The sequence below is a fragment of the Rhea americana genome, unplaced genomic scaffold (genome assembly GCF_003343005.1).
Source record: "Rhea americana isolate MKP2758 unplaced genomic scaffold, rheAme1 scaffold_99, whole genome shotgun sequence".
In the NCBI taxonomy this organism is placed as follows: domain Eukaryota; kingdom Metazoa; phylum Chordata; class Aves; order Rheiformes; family Rheidae; genus Rhea; species Rhea americana.
The window spans coordinates 704,129-724,751 of NW_028187188.1; the positions used below are offsets into that span (position 1 = coordinate 704,129).

Genomic DNA, 20,623 nt, shown 5'->3' on the forward strand with positions numbered 1-20,623 from the left:
ATTCCACTCTCAAGGCTACCAATGTATTTGCTGGTGTATCTTTGATGCATTGTGGAATGCCTGAGAAACCCCCTCTGAGTCTTGGACACGGGGAATCTTTCACCTCCCTGTACGGTCCCTTCCTATCACTGCACACTAGGTTTAAACAAGCTTTATTTAGCATCTGTTTAACGCCTGTTCCTTATTTGATACAGTAAACCAGTTTTGCCTCCATTAAAAAAGAAAAAAAAAGGAAACAATACTCTGAGCACTGAGACGTTACTAGGTTCTTATTTCTGTTGCATGCATGTTACTACAGATGAGTGGAATTAAGCAGAATTAAAACCCTCTCCCTCTGTTTTGAACATTTCAGTGATCCAGTGCACACTGTTGGCCTGGAAAGAGATGGGACCTTTTCAACAGTACTGCACCTGAGATGTGTCATCCTACAGGCCAGAAAATAGAGAGCTTCAAAACCATGCACACAGGTAACCCCCTCCCCCTCCCCTCTCCCCCTCCCCCCCCCACAGAAACAAATGTGAAGTTTGATTCTTAATTGCAGGGTAAACTGAGTTTATTATACACATGCGTGTTGTTCAAGGATCTTGTTCTGTTAAAGCCTAATCCCTGGTTAAACTCATACTCTAATCTAACTGGGCTATTCAAGGACTCTTTCTGCTAGGACAAACCTCAGTCCTCATTAGCACACAGACACCTTAGTTCATATGCTCTTCTACCCTGATACTGTGCAGCTGGGTGCATGCAAGCTTTGAGCAGTACTGYAAGTGGCTGTTTAAATGAAAAGTAAGGCAATTTGACCATGATTGGCAAGACAGAAATAGCCTCTAAAACGCCTCCTGTTACCAAGTTACAAACACCAACAGCTGCAAGATTCTTTACGTTTGATTTCTTGCAGCCTGTTACCAACAATTATGTYGTCTCCTCATTTACTTTGTAGTCACACTTACAGCTAAGACTCCTCCCCTTTGTTTAATGGAACAAATAATGATGTATATTTGTGTTTATTCACACTGTTTCCCAAGCTTCAGGCACGCTTCTATAACCTCGCCAAAGATCTAAAACCACATTGATAAAACAACTAAAACATCTTCAAAAGAGGTACAGGCTTAAAAGAAAAACCCACAGCTGTTTTATATAAAATGATTAGACATGTTAGTTATATAAAATATCCAGTTGCGAGGCATTCTTCAATGCCTAAGTTTGTGATTTACTTATCATTTATTGAAATTATTAGTTCAAACACATGGTCAGCTGGATCAGAGCACACACCGAAGTTTTCTGCTATGCTGCTACAGAGGCGAGAGACTGGGAGATGGATAGGGTAAGCCATAAAAAAAGAGGGACTAAAACACTAATAACCTTTCACAGAGTAGTCTTTATGTTTTTTGCCAATTTAACTCCATTAAGCTTGCAAGAGTAAAAAAAAAAAAAAAAAAAAAAAAAAAAAAAAAAAAAAAAAAAAAAAAAAAAAAAAAACAGCAAAATTGTGCATTGTCTCTTCTACAAAGGGCTTGCATATCTAAAGCAGAACAGTTTGGCATACTACTGGCTTAAGAAAAAAAAGAATTAACGGTCATTTTAATATGATGCACTGGGGTGTCTAACAACACAGTGAAAGATTGTCCCTGTTTGTAATCTCTGCAGTAGTTTCCGTACCGCTCAGGTAATRGGTTAAGCCAGGGCATAGTTCTGACTTGGGAGTTTTACTGAGTAGTATGGTAGCRTTCATCTCCCATACGTGTGAGCTATATGCATAAATCTGCTAAATCTGCAGTGCTATTAAAACCCAAAGAAAGAGTTTCTTTTTTTGTATTTAAAAAATGGCTCATTAAAAGTGATTAAAAAAAAAAACTAAGACTTTCATAACACATGTGACAGCATTAAGTACTACAATATCAGCATTGGCTGTTAAAAGAAAATTGCAGAATAATACTGATTATTTCAAGAAGAATCAGGAAAAAGACATGAGAGGAAAACGATTTATTTATTTTCTTTATAAATGCTGTGCCTTAAAGTTTGGGTTTTGAGCTTGATCCTTTTATTCGAGGGTGGTGGTGGTAGGTCTTTTAGAAACGGCTTGTTTTGTATTGCATAGTGGTTGTAGGAGGATAACAAACTTTGTACTGCTGTTAAGCCATTTGCAGCTTAGCATTTGGGAATCCTAAAACACCAGGACGCTGCGAATACTGCAATATAAAATGACAGGTTAGTGATTGTAGAAAACCTGCCTATGCCAACATCAGCAAGATGCTGCTGCTTTCTCTGAAAATCTAGGATATTACTGCTGGCTACAATACTCTCATAARCTTGGTATCAAATGGGGTGGGGAGGAAGGAGAGCGGGAAGGAGAACAGCTCGCAAAGCTGCTGGGAGCATAGATGGCCCTTCAGCATCTTCTTTCCTTAGGAGGGGTTAGTTTATCTAAACGCCTTCAAAATGGAATATAAATGCAGAGACACCCACCACAGCTAGCTAAAAAAAACCATATCCAGGGTGTGAGCCCTGGAACTTCCATTCATTTTGATTTTTTTTTTTTTTTGGCTTATCAGAAAGAACATACAAGAAAATGATCATCACTTAGCACTACCATAGGGCTTATTTGTCAAGTGAGACTACAGGATATGTTGATTTCTGGTGTAAATGATTGATGAAAAGGGCAGGAAACTTAATTTTCCTGAGGTAGATCTTGGCTTTCAAGCCCTGATCTGCTATGGTGCAGTGGGCACTATCCCTACCTAAGTTATGGGGACAGCGTGCATAGAGCAGACAAAGTCAGATACAGCAATAATTCACTTTCTTGCAAGGGTTTAAAGTTAGTCTGAGCTCCCTAATGACTCTGGCTAAATAAATATTGGTAGAGTGTGGTATGATCCTTACATGCTCTACACAAAATGCTATAAAGCAAAATTGCTCAATGTGGCACCGACATGCCCCATCTTCAGGATGACTGCCAATAGTTTAGCAMAGCTCATGGCAGCTCTGTCCTCATGACTTGCTCCTGTTATACTGGAGTCTAGAACTAACATTTAAAAAATGTCTAAAGTAAGGGCAGTTGGAAAATGAAGTGAGCGTAGTTAGAACCTGAGAGAAAACCTCAACGACATCATCGGGGGTAAATTCCTCTCCCTTGTTATATGCTTTTTATATTTAGAGCAAGTGCCCCTAAAAAATACTAGCAACTGATAATGGAAAGGGAACATGAACGCATTCTCCAGACTGTGTAATTTATAAAAGACTAGAAACTTCAAAAAGGATTGTCCCAACATATATCAAAATATACAAATTATCTCYCGTTTCAGCAAAGGAAAATTTTCTATTGTTGCCATAGTGAATTTTGCCAGCTGTGATGTACATCTCATACRTCAGCTATCACACAGGTAAACGTGCTCAGGCTCCTCTGGTTCTTTGCTCTTTTTCCAGTGGGCACAGACTGGCTGATTTGTGTGGGCGTTTTTCTCTCTGCCACCCAAAGTCTTTGTTTTCTTTCTAGTTTGAACAAAGAGCATCAGAAAACTCCTCCAAAAGGGGAGGCAGGGGCCCCTCCGTGTTTCCAGAGCAAAAGCCTGGCTGGCTGCGTCGCTGTGCAGCACGTGGTGCACTGGGCAATGTTAACGGGCACAGTGGGTTGCTTTCCCCATTCTCTGCCACGAAGCCATGCTTCGTGTTACTATACAGCTCTTTAAGTTATTTATATAGAGCCTTTAAAATTAAACAATGCTTACCTCTTCCCTGTCCTCAGCAGATCAAATCCCTCATTGATTTTAATGAAAGGAAGGGTGTGAGTTATTAATGGTTCCAGAACAAATTTCTTCTCCATGTAGTCAGCAACCAGTTTAGGGACTGCATCTTTACCTTTCCAGCCTGGGAAAAAAAAAAAAAAAATCTAGACAATGGATAATAAAAAAATTAAATGCTTGTGAAAATAGAACAGACTGAATTCACAGGTGAACTTTCTTTTGCAGAGTAGCGTGGTGAGATGTTGCAGTAGGTCTTTACCTTTGTGATACAAAGTTCCAACAGGTAACACGGTATAAAGTGCAGCTATGCTACAGTGGAGTCTAGGGCATACTATGAACCCAGCAGTGCTTTAACAGAACAAGTCAAATTTTCTAGAACTTGAGTCTTTAAAGAATCCTTTTCTGATGTCAAATGCTGTTTCAATACACATTGTTGAAGGTGCTGATTCCCTTGTCCCCCAAGACACACATCATACAAAGCCAGAGCGCTGGCATCTGTGGTGGTAACTGCAAACTTGATTCTCTGGCCAAATTAATGGGAGTCTGTTTTCTTGCAAGCAGCTGGATAAAGCTGTCTCAATAGCAGGATCCTGTTCCAGAAGAGCCTAATACACATTTTGCTGTTTTGTTCAGTACCTATTGACTGTATGAGGAGGAGGCTGGGGAAGGGATAATCTAATGTATGGCCGCTGGCCTTCAGCTGCAGGCCCCGGAGGACTTGCTGCGTGTGGGTCTCTGCTGAGACAAGGCACAAACGAGAGCCTGGCTGGACTGAGGAGAGGGGCCCGAAGGGGCTGAGCCGGGGCGTCAACTGAGCTGCGTCAGGTGCGTCTGACCCCCAGTGTCCTCCAGCGTCCTGACTCGCTTTTGTTCGTTCGTTCTTTCTTTCTATCTCCCTTTCTCTCCCCCTTCTCTCTCCCCCTTTCTCCTTCTTACTCTGTCCCTTTCTCCCACTCCCTCTCGCTCCCTGTCCCCCTCTTACTCCTGCCCTTCCCCTTCCGTTCTTCCCCTTTCTTTCTCCCCCTCTCCCTCCCATGCTTTTCTCTCTCCCCCCTCACTCTCCTCTCCTTCTTCCTCTCTCCCTTTGTCTGCTCTCATGTCTGCCTGCTATTCTTTCCCTTTCCCCTTCTCCCTTAGTTCTCCTTGTCTTCCTCTCTCTCCTGCTACCGTTCTCCCACGATTTCTCTCATTTCTCCCTTCCCCCTTTTCTCTCATGCTTTCCCCCTTTCTCACTCTCTCCCTTACTGTTCCTCTTTTTTACTTCCCTCTCTCCTTCGTCTCTGTCCCTCTTTCTGTCCATTTATCTCCCTCCTTTTCTCTCTCCTCCTTTCTCACTTTCCCCATTGCTGTTCCCTTTCTCTTTTCTCTCCTTCTCCCCATCCTTCTCTCCCCCTCTCTTCTCTCTTTTTCTTCCTGTCTCTATCTCCCTTTCTCTCTCCCATTCTTGCCCTCGTTCTACCTCTGTCCCATTGCTCCTTTCCCCACCTTCTCTCCCCTTTTCCTCCTCCTTCTTTCCCCCATTCCTCGCTCTCCCTCTCTCTCCCCCTCTCCCCTTCTCTTYTCTCCTCTTTTCCTCCTCTTTTCATACCCCTTTTCACCCTTTCTCTCTCCCCCTGCTTCCCCCATCCTCCTCTCTCCTTCTCTCCCTCACCTTCCCTTTTGCTCCTCCACTCTTACATTTACTTTGTCACTTGCTCAGTCTCATGTTCATTCATCTCTCACTTTTTTGCTCACATTCTCTCACTTGCTCATGCTCTTTCATTCACTCTTGCTCGCTCATTCACTTGCTTGTGGTTGCTTTCTCTTGCAGTCTCTTTCATACGCTTTCTCACTCCYGCTCTCCCTCTCCCTCATGCTAGTGTGCTCTATCCCCTTCTTGTTGTTTCTCTCATTGGCACGCTCGTGCTCGTGCTGTTTCACTCTCTTGCTCACACACTTTGTCTTACTTGCACTCTTTTACTTGTTATTCCTCTTGCTTATTTGTGGCTTCTCTCGCTTGCTGATGCACTTTTTCTCACTTGCGCTGTTGCTTGCTCTCTCTCTCTCTCTCTCTCTCTCTCTCTCTCCATTAACCACTTCTAGTTGTTAATCACAGTTTTCATAACAAATTGCCTTTGTGCTGCCTGTCACCTTATTAATTATCAGTATTTTTCCAGTAGGGCAGCCTAAGCATGAATTTAGATGCATCTCATCTGATCTGAAATGATTTACAAGTTTTCCAAGCAAGTTAAATAGCATCTTTCCACTGTCCTTACCTCCAAAGACAGACCCTTTCCAGGTGCGACCACTGAAGAGAAGCATGGGGTCAAAAGTGATCTTTTGTGCTGCRGGGGGCACTCCCACGATCACGCTGACTCCATAGTTGTAGTGGCAAGAGGCCAAGGCTGCAGCCTGAATTTAAAACAGAGAGGGCAACCCTGAGGTTATGCAAGATCTGCCATTGGAGTGCAACACGGAAATTCTCCTCCTCTTCCCCTCAGGACTCCGCTGGCAACGCCTTTTGCAACTGAAACCTTATCAAACAATTTCTGCAGCTCACACCATCCTACCTGCTGTCACAGGTTAGACATGTCATAGCTTTGTTCAGTTCCCTTGTTCTGTCCTATTTGTTGGTGATTAGTCACTGTTGGAGAGGACTGAGTTAGATGAATGCTTGTCTCCTTTTGGTCTGGCCCTTCTTCTATCAGAATATTYGGGGGCTCCATGCAGGTCCCCTTTCCTAAGGCTTCTGAGGGTGCTTCTGTCCCTAGAGCTCAGTGGAAAACAGCTGCACGTCATGGCTGGAAATCCCGGTTAACACTTTGCCAGTGGCTCTCAGCTCCGCACCCTCAGTGCTGAGCAGATCAGAGGAGGAACAGCTACCAACTAAGTCCTCTTTTGACTCTCTCTTTTGGTTGCATACCATGGTTTCAGTGTGACCTATGACTTCGAAGGAGTAGTCCACGCCATAGCCAGTCATCTCGATCAACACTTCATGAATGGGCTTTGTGAAATCTTTAGGGTTGACGCAGTCGGTGGCTCCCAGCTCTTTGGCCTTGGCAAACTTGTCCTTGTTGATGTCAACGGCAATGATGCGGGAAGCTCCAGCCGCCTTGCAGCCCATGACAACAGAGAGGCCAACTCCTCCGAGGCCAAAGACTGCACAGGTAGAGCCTGGTTCCACCTACAGTAATCAAAGAATATGGTATCCTGTTACATTCCAGGTGAAGTACAGTGCATTTCTTATTATCCACCCATTTTCACTTAAGACGGCTGGAGTTTACCCATGGAGAAGGAATATGCACTAGCGCATCTACCAATGCAGTAGCCAGGTACGCTGTTAAAATCTTACACGTGACTAAGATAAGTTGTTTCTAAAATACATTTCTGAGATGAGGCTTTCATTACAGGTCTCAACTTCAGGTTTAGAGCCAAATTTTTTATGATGCTCTGTATTTCACTGCTGTTAAAATCAGGCTGTGGTTTCACTCCCTTGGAGACAGAGCCAGCTGTAAAAGTCGTATTTGTGCATTGCTGCAGATTACGAGCTTTCCTCACAGCAGACTTCCAGGTGATAAAGCTAGAGTAGTGGTAAAGGGCGATAAAGCTAGAGTTCTGAGAGGAAACCTTACAGATGGTAATGGTAAGTAACAGTTTGGGGGGATTTTARGTCTACAACTCAAAAGTACTTTATAGACAGAGAAACTGAGGCAAAAAACTTCTGTCCACCATGAAGTCAGCAAATGGAGTCTTGTACCTCTGACTCCCATGCTGATGACCTGCTCGCAGGCCTCAATGCTTAACAGACCCCAGAAGGCATCAGAAGCAGCCGCCGCAGCACCTACCTTGGCCGTCTGCAGTGCAGCCCCGTAACCAGTCGAAAATCCACAGCCAATGAGGCAGACTTTTTCCAGAGGAGCAGCAGCAGCGATTTTGACCACTGCAGTTTCGTGYACTACAGTGTATTCAGTGAAGGTGCTTGTACCAATAAAATGGTGAATTTTTTTTCCATTACAAGTAAACCTCGTGGTGCCATCAGGCATCATTCCAGAAGGTGAACCAATTCTGTTCAAAAGATAACCGAAATTAATGGCAAATGAGATCTCTAAAGCATGGGACAGGCTTTTTTTTTTTTTTTTTTGTAAATAAAATCAAACAAAGGTCATTAGGTAATGGAGGAAACTCACTCATTTTTACAGCATAGATTGCCCTTGGTGCTTAAGCAAGTGCTGCACTCCCCACACTGTGGAACAAAGAGTGGAATAACCTTGTCTCCTAGAAATACAACAGTGATAACAAGAGGAGTTAAAAAAGGCAGACAAGAAACATGCAGGTAAAAACATTATTTAATCCATAGAAAAATATGCACCATGAGTGCAGTACTGGACTTGGAAGATGAAACTTCTGCATGTGTCTCAGAAGACAGCATTAGTGCTGGGTTATGATGGCTAATTTCAATGTGCAAAAGACCTAGTGTCCTTCATAGAACTAAGTCTGAACTACATAATAAAAGTTAGTTAGCTACTGCCATTCACCAAGTACTCAGTCAGCAGTGCATCACATCWTCTGCTTCTTCAAAGGAAAATAATGTCACATTGGTGAAGAACTGAAATAAAAACTGAGATCCACTGCAGCATGAGCCTAGGGTGCTGAGCTAACAAGGCTGTGAACTGTGCACACGAAAGGGGAAATTTATTAATTTGCCAACCTACAAGTTAAGATCTCAAATTTTTTAGCACAATGATACRATTAACAAAGTAGCACATCATTCTCAGTGCAACATTACCTGCTGTGTATATTCCACCAGAACAGTGTATTGTAAATACCTCATTTAATACAGATCATACTGTGATTTGGCAGTTCTAAAATGTGGCTCACCTTTGACATGTTCAAAGCCAAAGGAAATCTTTGATTCCCACTGAAAAGTGGAAAAACACCTTAGAGAACATGAGAATGCCTCTCCACCCGTTGTTAATTTAGAACAGGGAACTGGGCTTAGTAATCATTCTGCTGTAGGAACTTGGCAGGTCKCAGGGCTTTTTGTAGATCTCAGACGTGTAACTCAGGCATCAGAGACGTATTCTGTGCAGAAGTTCAGACACAGATACTGTCTCAGCACATGTGAAAACATATGGTTGCTAGAACTGGACAATCAAGTAATGTATCAAATTATTGAAAACAGAGAAAAAATGGTTTGAGCTATCGCTGAAATCTGAAATATCTGCTTGGAGTTAGAACAAAGCAGAGATCTCTAAGAAAACATTTTCTTATACATATCAACCTGCCTTGGACAGGCTTCCTGCTTTGTTGCCAGTATGAACAAAGAGGCTGAAAGTACAGAGGTAATAAAAGTAAATTACTTAGGTATGATAACAAACTCCTTGGAAAAAAAAATCAGCATTTCCATATACGTTTGATTCATTGCATATTTTATCTTTATCACTCAGCTCTTGTTAGAATTTCTTAGGTCTCATAAAAGTGAACAGAAACTCTGTTGCTTCTTGCAGTGTTCAGAGGAAAACGAGCACTTTTCACRGAGTTCTGTATCTCCCGCCTGCGGGTCAAAGAGGGAGCAGCGAGAGGGGCAGCTCACGCCGACRACCGTCCTCAGAGCAACCCAGCCCACGGTGGGAGCCCGACTCACCTGCACTGGTGCCGCGCACGAGCAAAGCCGGCAGCAGAGGGTGCGTTCCAGGTATGCCCCGGTACGTTTAAAGTGAAATACTTAAACAAAGGCCTAAACTCTCGTCCACTAAACTCAGTGGATTGTTTAAATGTTAAGACATCAGAAGCAGGTGCTTTGAGATGTTGTCTAATCCACTGCTTTGTCCTAAGGTAAATTAATCTACACCTGTATCGTTCTTGATGGAGATTAAGTGTATAAACCATGTTTAAAGAACTTGCAGCTAACATTTGATTCCCTCTTACCAACAGAGAAGAAGGTATGTTCTCAATCCCACGCTAGGAGGAGCACTACACAGGCGGAAAACAAGTCTAGATGATTTTGTCAAAACCAAAAGAAATTGGATAGAAAATCTTGACGTAAATCAAGATCGGAAACATAGTAAAAGAAATGTGAACCACATGTGGTGTCATTTAACATATCCTTGAAATGACTAAAATTTGGACACTTTCCTCTGCAAAACAGGTATTCACGCATGTCATGGTCTTTGATTTAAACAAAAGTCTGAAAGCTAAGCACAGGATTTGTTTTCAGTACTATTTCATACCTGGTTTCACAGAAGTTACTCCTTCCCCAACACTCTCCACAACACCAGCTGCTTCATGCCCAAGGATTATGGGAAAAGGCATAATCAGTGCACCGCTTAYCACGTGGTCATCAGAGCGACAAATCCCCGTGGCCAAGATCTATTAAGAAAAAAGAAAAGGCAAGAATATTTCAGCATTTAATTGTGTCACGTACAGAACTTGCTTCCCTCAGAAATCACATATACGAACAATAAACCTAAGGGGCAAACACTTGTGGTTGTGTGGTTCATGACTATCGTGGTTTGTRTTAGTCTGTAATTTACAGAACAAGACTCCTCTGTGGATGCTTACTGTGCACTACCAAACAGTAGCGGAAGCAATGTTCTTGCAATATAATCATTTGTGAAGAACAAAAATAAAACTAATTGTTCCTAATATATATGAAAGGAATATATATAAAAATTATTTATGTTATATGCACAAAGATCTAGGCTACACATGCCTACTCCACATCCCATTTTACCTTTTATGTAGCATAGCAACATGGGKTTTTTTTGAAACATTCAGATAGGGCTTTATCACTTTTATCCTGACAAAAACAAATGTCAACCCCATGTGAGGCTTCTCCTCACTTGTGTAAGAACTGAAACTGCTTTAACAAGAAAAAGACTTCTGTGGAGAAAGTTCTTAGAAATGTAACAAATGCTTAATGCACAGATTAAAAAAGGAAATATTTAGCTATGTTGAAGTATATGCTAGCATAGAGTCAAACAACTAAGTAAAAGAGAAGTTCTTGCTGCGCTTTATAAAGGATAAAAATGCTGACCTTTTACTATAATTTTACAGAGCCTGTTAATAGCACTTGTGTCTTAGGAAAGAAAAAAAAATCACCATCCTGACAAGCCTCTAGTCTTTTTGGTTTTTTTTGTGTTTTCTTTTTTTTTTTTTTTTTAAAGGGACTTCTTTATGAGTGAATTTAGGACTTGAAGCGCATTCCATAGGAGCTCACTGAATATTAACTACTTGCTTAGTGAATGTTCCCTGACTGGATCCTAGAAACCTGTAAAAATAATTGTGATTAACAGCAAAATAGTATGCAATTCAAAACATTTTTTTTATACCTTTATGCGAACTTCGTGTGCTTTCGGTGGGGCAACTTCCACCTCCTCAATGGAAAATGGTTTCTTTGGTTCCCACATAACTGCTGCCTTGCATTTAATGACCTGTGAAAACAGAAAAGGGAAAGAGATGGCACTTGGACTGGGCACATCAGCACACTAAGCCACATTCTTACATTTCTGCATATGAAACTCCTGCTCCTATCTTAGGGAGAGGGGAAAACTACTCCCCCCCCCCAAAAAAAAAAAGAGTCACTGTGCATAAGCCCATGTGTTGAAAAACTATTTGTAATACATTTTATTTTTCCTAAAAATGTGTCCAACTTCTGTCGTACAAAGCTTTCACCAACATACGTAATAACCTCCCAGGATAACGGGATACCTTATCGCTCCTCATTGCTGTTTCAGCATTGAGTTCTCCATTAGCTAATACTGTTTGGGTAGGCGAGCTGGTCTGTGTTTCTGTCTTCTCTGGAGGATTGTCTTGTTTTTGTCAGCTTGTTCAGCTTGTCTGCCTGTGTTTGTACCTTTTTGGAGACAGCGCACTAAATCACGCTGTTTATCATGTCATGATACAACTTCAGTCTGTATTGCCTAAAATTGCCTTATTATTCAAGTCTGCACTGAGAGCTGTCAAAACAAAAGCTAAAACTGGCTAAAAATGTRCTGTTGTTTTGTTTGTTTTTAGAACAGTGGAGACAGCTGGCAGTAACAGCAAATAATCCTGGTACTCTCTTAGGCAGCATTGCAGCAGTGTGCAACCCCTTAGGGGTTTCCATCCAGGGGTTCCTGACCATTCACCTGTTACTACGTGTCTCGGGGTGCATTTTAGCATCTCTTAGTGGAAGATGCTAGACGTACTGACATCAGCAGCGGTATTAACCTCAACAGCTCCTGTCACTTTCTAGCAAAGACGCAAAGCTCAGTATTGCATTGTATGTGACACTTAGTGTATTTTGGTCTAGTAATTTAAGCTATGAGCTCATTATATGCATATTCAGTCTTACTGACCATCTTAACATCTGCATAATTATACTCTCAAATTTAACACAATATTAACAGTATGTCTTCTTTAAAAAAACAAACTGAGGTGAAATATAAAGAAGTAAAGAAGTACTCTAAACCACTGGGGGATTCAGAATGAAAACTGATACWGCTGATGATAAACACATTTGGTTATTTGGATGCTTACTATATTATATCCTAAATTAAATTGGCCAATCAGAAATTGAAAATAATTTGCTAACCTTTAGGAGGTATTTTTATTTTGGTGCCATTAACTTACGTTGGCTCATCATTTTTTTAATCAAGTTTTATGAAAAAAAATCTTGGAGTAACACAGTGTTGTGCTCTCTTTGCATAGTTATTTCCTTTAAGAGCATAACCACCATTTTCTGGGAGAGTACAGTGGCCTGCAAAGAAAAGCAGCTGTAGTGTATCAGCTTTCTCGTGAGCTGCCCTCCAGACTGTATGCCATTAGTATTAAGGTGTCCCTGCAAAGAAACTGCAGGTCAAATGCATTACTCATCTGCAACAAAGAAACTTTGCTCAAGTCAGCTGTTTGCTTACTTTGCCTGCGGTGCTCATGTTGACTGGCGTGTCTGTTCTGCGTCTTGCTGTCAGTGGTTTCTTGCACTGGGAGTCCAGTCAGCTGCAAAGCAGTCAGGCTGCCAGTGTCTCACCTCCTGTCCAACACACTGCAACCTGCTCCTACAAATACTTGCTCAGACCGCCCAGCCAAGCCTCCTGGGGCTGAGCCCCACCCCCTAAACGCCTAAAGCACTAGAAAGAAAATAAACCACTCGGCGGACACGCGGCTCTTCACAGTACTCCCATCGTGGCCTTTTGCGTCTCACCCCTGTGCCTTCCATGTCCCGTCTGTGGTGGTCTCGGCACCACGGGAAGGAAGCACAGCCTCCGGCTCAGAGCTGTCCCCTCTCTGCACCTCCATGGGAGGCTGCCCTCCAGGCTTACTACTCTGAAGTGGCRCTGTAGCGGAGGGAAGGGCTGCTAGAGGAGTCTCAGCAGCAGGGACACAGCAGCGAGAACAGGCAGCGTCTTAAACACGGCGGGTTTTTTTCCTGCTCTCAGCTGTGTCACTCTTGCCCCTCAGCTTTTCTGAACTACTCTGGAGCCACCTCAAGAGCCCGTCTGATAAACTAAGACAGGCTACTGTGCAAGCCACTTACAAAAGGCCGACCGCCCCTCTGCTGCAATACCTGCTCCTCAGGGGCATTTCTTTTCCTTAGCTTCACAGCCTGGCTACTCATTAATCATCAGTCTTTGAGCGAACAGTGACCAAGGACAACATGTTGATGCAAAGACTCCAACTCAGCAAGCAAGAAGTGCTGTGAGAGGGTGTGTGTTTTGTACGAGGTGCAACAGCCCACTTTGTTTTGCAAGTCATTGCATGACCCTTTGGTTTGATCCCAGGAGGGGAGCGCAGGCCCGATGGCTTCTTGCCTGCCAGCGTACTCACCCCCTCCCGGCGCGAGGGGCGCGCTGGCCCCGCTCGCACAGCAGGGCTGAGGCTCTGCGGCTTGGTGACGCGCCCCGGGTCTGCTGTTGCTTGGGGAGCAGGTCGGGTCCCGGGCTCCAGAGCAGGCAGGGGCAGGACGTYGCCTGAGAGCGCGATTCACGGCGGGCCGGCTGGTGAGCTCCGGAGGCCTTTGTTTTCTTCCCAAAGCGGTCTCCCCTGCGCAGCAGAACGTAAGATTGGATGTTGATCAGCGCTGCACACCCTTGCTGTGGCTTTCAAGCCTCACCTGTATTTCCGAATTACATCTAACATTTTGAAATTGGCATTTTCCTTTAACAAACAAACAAACAAAAAGAGATAACACGTATAACCTGTCTAAACACTGCTCTCTTAAAATTTCTTSTACAGCTGTAATTAATTTAATTAGGGCTACAGGCAGAGGAAGCAGGGAGAAATGAGTTCGGTTAAGTGTTACCATGGGCTCAGTACYGCCTGCTTCTGCCAGGAGAGCTGAGCCCCTTTCCCACCAAGAAGCCAGCAGAGACCTCGTGCTGCAGCCTCAACACATCAGCTGGTAAAGACCATATGTGTGGAAGGCCAGTCTCAAAAACCAGGTAACCCCAGTCCTGCACCCTGCACACCCAGAGATCTCTGGTCCCAGAGTGGAGTGACAACTAAAGAGCTCGARGTGGAAAGGTTTGGCAGCTCTGGGCAAGTGTAGGCAACACCACTAGCTTTCCTCATCATGYCAGGTTGAAAATTTGAGAGGGGTGACGCTACTAAAATGTTGGCAGCATACCACAAAACGTCAACACAGGAATGTATATAAAAAACTCCAAATTCTCCTAGTAATGCCTTCAAGATACAGGATATATTCTACATACTCTGTGTGGAAATACATCCAGAACACCACGACTTACCTTCCTCTAATACACTGACAGGTCTTCCACAAGCCTCAAGAAGCAACATCTAGTCACTTGCATTTCCMAGAAAAAATTTGTAAAAGAATGAAGAATTTCTAGTCCAGTCTATTCCTTGATAGTTATCTGTTTCCCTTCCTCCCTTCTTCTAAAGTTCCTATCTATTTTTCCCAATAAATCTCTCCTCTGATACAATTATTTTATCAGCCGTTTACCTAATTTGACTCTAGTGACCAYGGGCAATAATTTTCTCTCTAGTGATTCATTACCTTGAGCAGATCCCAGTGAAATGCTGTTTTTCTACAGCTTTGTTAACTTTGTACGGTGGAAGCTGGGATTCAGAGGAGGACCTTTCTTTAAGAAATGCCTGAGAGCACTACATGCAAATATTTACTTCTGTTATCTGAAACTACTTCCTTGGCTTTTTTTCCAAAAACGTACAGCAATTCATTGTTCTTCAGTGAACTGCTTCCGATTGAGGGCTTCAGTGGTCCACACCTGAAATATGCCAGCAYGTCCAAGGAAGATCTTAAGAATAATACAGTCAGTCCTGCAGACCGCTAACAAAGAACAAAAATGCTTTCTTAGATAACAAGCCACAAGCAGGAAGACTAGAGTGCCAACCAATACTACAGCCTGCACACAGCATGTAATCCAAAGCACAAAGCAAAACAACAGAAGAGGTGCATTCAGCGACCCCCAAAGCCATGCTGTCTGTACATCTCTTTTTGCTTTCCTTTTCATTCCCACCTTGTCTTCTGTGTGTGCAGCACCRCGCAAGGGCAAGTGGAGGAAGCGCTCTGCCTACTGCTAGTATATCTTTGGATCAAAACATCAGGGCGGTGGCAGTGCTGGAAGGGCAAAGATGGGCAAAATTTCTCGTGCCTATGAGAACAGCAGGTGTTACAAGAGGCAAAAGCACATACGCCTGTAAAAGCCTGACTCTGAACAGGGCTCTGCACTGCGCGCAGCCCCATGCAGGTCACTGGTTAGGCAGCTGCAGCATCGTGCAACCCTGAGCAAATTTCCTGCTGCTGAGACCTGTCCTCAGCGTGGCTACAGCAAGCACTGCCCAAGTGCCCCCAYGCAGCCTTGTCTTCTGCAAGACAACAACTGTATCTACACTGTGGGATTCTCTTCCTGGGATCAGCAGGAAAAGGGAAACACGTAGAAAATCCAGAAGACAGGTTCAGGAAAATAGGGTAATCTTCACGGCAGGATTACACCTATCTGAGTCCTGTAACTTCCCACAGCGATACTGCAAATTGTCTTGCGGAAAGAGCATTTGGATACCTACATATCCAGAATCTGAATGCAGTTTGTCGGCTTGGATTATATTCGCTTTACRAAATGAGTAAAAGAACTTTCAGTAATAATGGTAAGTTCATATAAGCAACAAAGGCACCCAAGTTTCCTTGCAATACACACATGATACTACCACAACATTTATAAACATCATAGCTCTACGCCCTCTGATGCCTTTTCYGTGGTCTGTATTGAGTTGTTTTGATCTAAATCCTCACAATTAGGACAGCTTGAGAAAAGCCCAAATTACAAACACAATCACAACTAATTAGATTTAGCAGCAAAAGTCTAGTGACATGAACTGGTTTAGAGACTGAACCTTCTTTTAACTCCAAAAGACTGTTACTTCAAGATACAAAGAAAAAAAMCCATAATTTGTCACTTAATTCTTTCATAACTGAGTGGTCAAACAGTATGTCCAGTTTCCAGACGTTCAGTTCTGCTTTATTCAGTTACCAAAGTCTCCTTAAAGAAACACAGTTGCAAAATCACATGGACAAAAATATGATTAATCTCTTTGCCATGTTAATTTCAGGTGAACGTGCAAGGCTACCAGTAACCTTGTCTTTAAATCCTTTGTGGGAATTTCCTACCAATTTACTTCTTTGAACATCCTAATTAAGGTGAGAGAACATAACAAAACAAATACAGTTTCAATAGAAATATTTTTTGCAATCAAGCTTGCCGTTTGGTTAAAACTGCATAAAATGGGATGCCTTCGTACACTTCAGAACACTGCTATTCCTTGAAAACAGGCAGCTGCATACATCCAGCAAGAAATGAAATGAAGGGAGGCATAGAGCCATGCCACCACCATGACCGCTGCAATGAGCACTGGCCACTTCAAACAAGAAGGATGCAATCCCAGCTTTTCTTAAAATGCAAATGTTTTTGTCAGGTATCAGTAAGATAAATAGGTGGAAACAAACAAACAAAAAAAAAAATTGAAGCAGCAAAGCAACTTACTGATTTTAGCCAGAAATCAGAACTGAAAGAAGCAGCACTTAACCACTAAATCAATGTTCCTACTGTTGAAATAATTGTATCTAGCATTCCTGAACATGCTAAATTCATCCCTAAAGAGAGTCCTCCGTATGACAAATTCATGAAGTTCAGCCACAAGGAAGAAAGCTCCCAATCCATAGTAAGAACTGAGAATATCTGACTTGCAGTGTTCTCATCTGGCAGTTCATTAAGGGATCCAGACCTTAGATTTTACAGCAGCCCTTCCCCTCATTCCCCAAAGATGTCTGAACATAGAAAGATCACAGACTTTTCTCAGATTGGCTTTTATCCATGATTTCCATTTGTTTTGTCACAATTTATATATAGTTGCTTTTTGCTGATCCAGACCGTTCTGACYTGTGCTTGTGATTTTATTTGAGTTAGCAAAAACCGTGAATGTGACATAAGACCAAGATGGTATTTCCTTTGCCTGAAGAACATTGGTCCCTAAGTTATTTTCCCTTCTAAGTTTGTCCCTTTGTATTTCCATGAGTAAACATGACCCTGAATGCAAAAAAACAAAAACAACAACAACAACAAAAATAGCACTAATCTGCCTGTTTGTGAGGGAAGGTTGTCAAGAAGTGTCCAGGAGCTCCACTCATCATGCCTCTTCCAGTAGCAGTATAGAGTTGGAGATGGGAATTATAGGAATGAAGACAACAGAGCAGATCATGGTTCTGCTTTACTATAGATACAGGTCACAATCCTCAGAAGTGCACAGAAAATTTTCACCAAACTGCTACTTTGCAATAGATCTCGTCTGCTATCAGCTTTGAAAAGAGGTCTTTCAAAAACACCCCCCAAAAACAGCCATCACCCTCCTGCCCTGAGAATTATTTTTAAAAGAAAYGTTAACATTTTGAAAACAAAGGTAATTGTTGGAATCACCCATCAACCCAGACCTCTCTCAATTACCTTTCACCAAGATACTTACCAAAAAGTGCCAAAGTATTTCCAATTGGCCTTTAAGGTCAAGATTTCATCTTCTGTTTGATCCCTAGTTGAAACAAATCCATAATGCTCTGCTGTATCTGCCCCTATCTATCTCAAGGACAAACGTGTCTTTAAAATGTATTTATCTTGCTCAGTTACGCAGTTTTACAGGAAAAAGAACAGCTGTTTTTCTATACAGAAGAGTTTTGCACAAATCCGTGGATTTGATATTCCACACACGTAAATCCCCAAATCTATTTCTGAATTTTCCCTAGGTATTCATCTAGCTTAAATGTCAAACTGTGCATGCTTTCCATGAGACTTGGGCTTTTGAAAAAGGGACTTCAGGTTTAACTCAGACTATTGGAAAGCGGTCCAAGATAAAGATGGCATAAGTAACTGGTATTTGAAGGTAAGTAAAAATTATTTTCAAGAGCAACTTAAAATCCTCAGTTACATCTGAGCTGCAAACAGACCTCCTGTCTCTGGCCATGCATACTAGCTACCTGCCAGGCCAATAACAGGGCAAGACAAGCACACTTCAGTGCATACACCAGCCACCCCAATTCCTCTGGTTTTGCAAGCAAGGTGGCTCTTGGGAGCAATAGCAAGCTCCATGCAAGTCCTCAAGTGGAGGACAGATGGAGCACAGTAAAGCATATCTGATATTTGCTTTAGACACAACCGCTGGGAATCAAGACAGTCATTTTCAGTCTTCAGGTGTGGAAGGCAACTGCAAAACCCATAGACCTTGGCTCACAACTTCTAAAAATAAGCATTCTACTAGATGAAATACAGATCAACTCTGGGGAAAGTAAATCTCACATATACATAATACATAATTTTGGCAGCTAGGACTACTGCCCTTCACTTGCCTCTATCATTCTTTTTTTGAGGCATGTCATCACCTCTTCAACATTTAACACATTATCAATTGTTGTTTTGCAGCATCAGCAGTAGGCATCTTAGTCAAACTTAGATACAATTTCCTAGTTGATGACTGCACTCCTTTGCTTTGTAAAAAAGAAAAAAAAGAAAAATGTTACTACAAACGGTTCCCTTCATCAAGCAATCCCTATTACCAAGCTTAAAACAGGTTAAGCTCCTTGAATTGTATTTCAGTAGAATGTTGTTCCCGAACCTCACTTTTATTTGCTGTATTTGGACGAAGAAGATACTGCACTACCTGAGACTTCAATGGCATTTCCCTTTTAAGAAGTTCAGCTGGCTATTTGCTTAAGCTGCTTTTATAGCAAATACTGGTAATTCCCAAGCAATCATGTAAAAAGGTGCAGCACATTTATGTCCACTACATAAGCTGCAAAAACAAGGYTTGCAGTTGCACCCTATTCTGTAGGCAGAAAGCCATAGCCTACAGAAAACCATTTTATTGTCAGGGTTTATTTGACTAGCGTGTAGGGAACTGATGGAAAATTAACTGAACAGCAGTATAAAAGAGGTCTACCTTGCACTCTGCTCCCCATCATTCGGAATCCTCGAAGTCTTCCTTCCAACAAAGTCACGTGTAGCAATGATGCAGGTATCTTCAGTTAACTGACTCTCTTGTGCTCTCCCTCATCCACGGACAGGATTCATGGAGCAGCAGATTCACAATTTCATGCTAACCTTGTTGGCCTTATCTAAACAGAATCAATAGAAGTGCTTTCAATAACAGAAAATGTCCCTGGGTACTGGCACTTTGCCTCTGAGAATGTGACAACTCCAAATCAGCCCATGTTTCATGCTCCCTCTGTGCCTTCATGGCAACAGCCTCTCCTGTACACCGGCCTTACAGTGAAGGAAGTGATAACAGGCAACTTTGGGCTGCAGGAGAAAAGGCCACCAGGCTTCACAGAATGCTGCTGGGGGCAGCCCCTTTCTCAGAGGTTCTGCCATCTATCCTCCTCTTCTTGCACAGATTCAGTAGCATCTTAGCCCGTTATCCTGCAAGTTCTCCAATCACTTATCAAAATGATTAATACAAGAGTCATTCCAGAAACTCTTCTTTTCCCCCTCCAAATGCAAAGAAAACCCAGTTTCCTTTTATTTTTTTTTGCCTTCCTCTTATTTCTTGTGAACAATGCATACCCACTCCTGATGAGGTGCAAAAAGAAAAAGAGTGAGTGTGCCTCCTTTTCTCGCTAAAGACTTTAAAATCATGATGAGAAACCTAAATCTCATTTATTGTTGACCTCAGAGCCTGCCTAGTATTTTCTTATCCTCCTCTTTGTCCCCAAGATGGCTTGCAAAGCCAGCAAAACAAAACAAAAMCACTAAATGYGCAGCAGTCTCTTGGGGGTACTATATCCTGAAATGGTTGTGCCTRGAGGCTGCAAGTCTATGGAGTACTGTGGCCAGTGATGGGACCAAGACCACTGATGCTGGTCCACCCTCATAGGGAGGGAAAAGTAACTTCTGACAGCTGAACTTTCTGGAACATGAGCAGCGGTAAGAAATCAAGAGCCTCAGGACCTGAGACACAGTCACAAARTATCCTGGGACTTGATGACTGAGTCTATGTATTATCATTTGTAATCGTAGAGGATTTCTAAGGAGATCTGAAAAGCGTACTACAGTTGCAAATTAAATGTAGTAGGAATCTTATTTTGCCCGCAAAGTACCACTGGAGACATCTCCAGTAATAACCAGTGGCAACACAGCAATGTATCAATCCCTCTCCTAGATTTTCTTTCTCTTACTAAATTTCAAMTGTTAATGTCACAACTGTATTTAACTGCCAACTGGACAATGCTGGAAAATACATTTTTATACTTACTCATCTAATCTCATTAATCCTGATGATGACAATTTCACTTGTTGAGAATGAACAGGGCAACTATGTAGTACTTGTACTCTGRAAAAAAACCATTACCAAAACACTAGCCAAGAGTGTGAATTTTGTTGAACACACGAACCCATGGTGATTTTGAAGTC

General features: G+C 42.4%; 1 protein-coding gene and 1 long non-coding RNA gene across 7 annotated transcripts in view; one reads left to right on the plus strand and one right to left on the minus strand.

Moving 5' to 3' along the window:
- Positions 1-10,198, plus strand: part of LOC146583955 (uncharacterized) — a 40,930-nt gene extending 30,732 nt beyond the window's left edge. For 2 of the 6 annotated variants that reach the window (XR_014898300.1, XR_014898303.1), the window contains 5 exons: positions 353-467; positions 4,438-4,562; positions 6,005-6,298; positions 9,224-9,411; positions 9,651-10,198. This is a non-coding gene — a long non-coding RNA (uncharacterized LOC146583955). Of the gene's footprint in view, positions 1-352; positions 468-4,370; positions 4,404-4,437; positions 4,563-6,004; positions 6,299-9,223; positions 9,422-9,650 lie in introns of those variants that run through there. The other 4 variants (XR_014898304.1, XR_014898305.1, XR_014898301.1 and 1 more) reach the window with 4 other exon arrangements.
- On the minus strand, positions 1,962-13,007 carry LOC146583957 (alcohol dehydrogenase 1). Its single transcript, XM_085325677.1, has 9 exons — positions 12,614-13,007; positions 11,048-11,149; positions 9,947-10,085; positions 7,904-7,991; positions 7,562-7,781; positions 6,640-6,900; positions 5,993-6,128; positions 3,723-3,861; positions 1,962-2,186 (listed from the first exon to the last, which is right to left on the minus strand). The coding sequence occupies exons 1-9, from the start codon at positions 12,629-12,631 to the stop codon at positions 2,162-2,164; spliced, it is 1,128 nt and encodes a 375-aa protein (XP_085181803.1). The 5' UTR covers positions 12,632-13,007; the 3' UTR covers positions 1,962-2,161.
- Between the last annotated feature and the right edge of the window lie 7,616 nt (positions 13,008-20,623).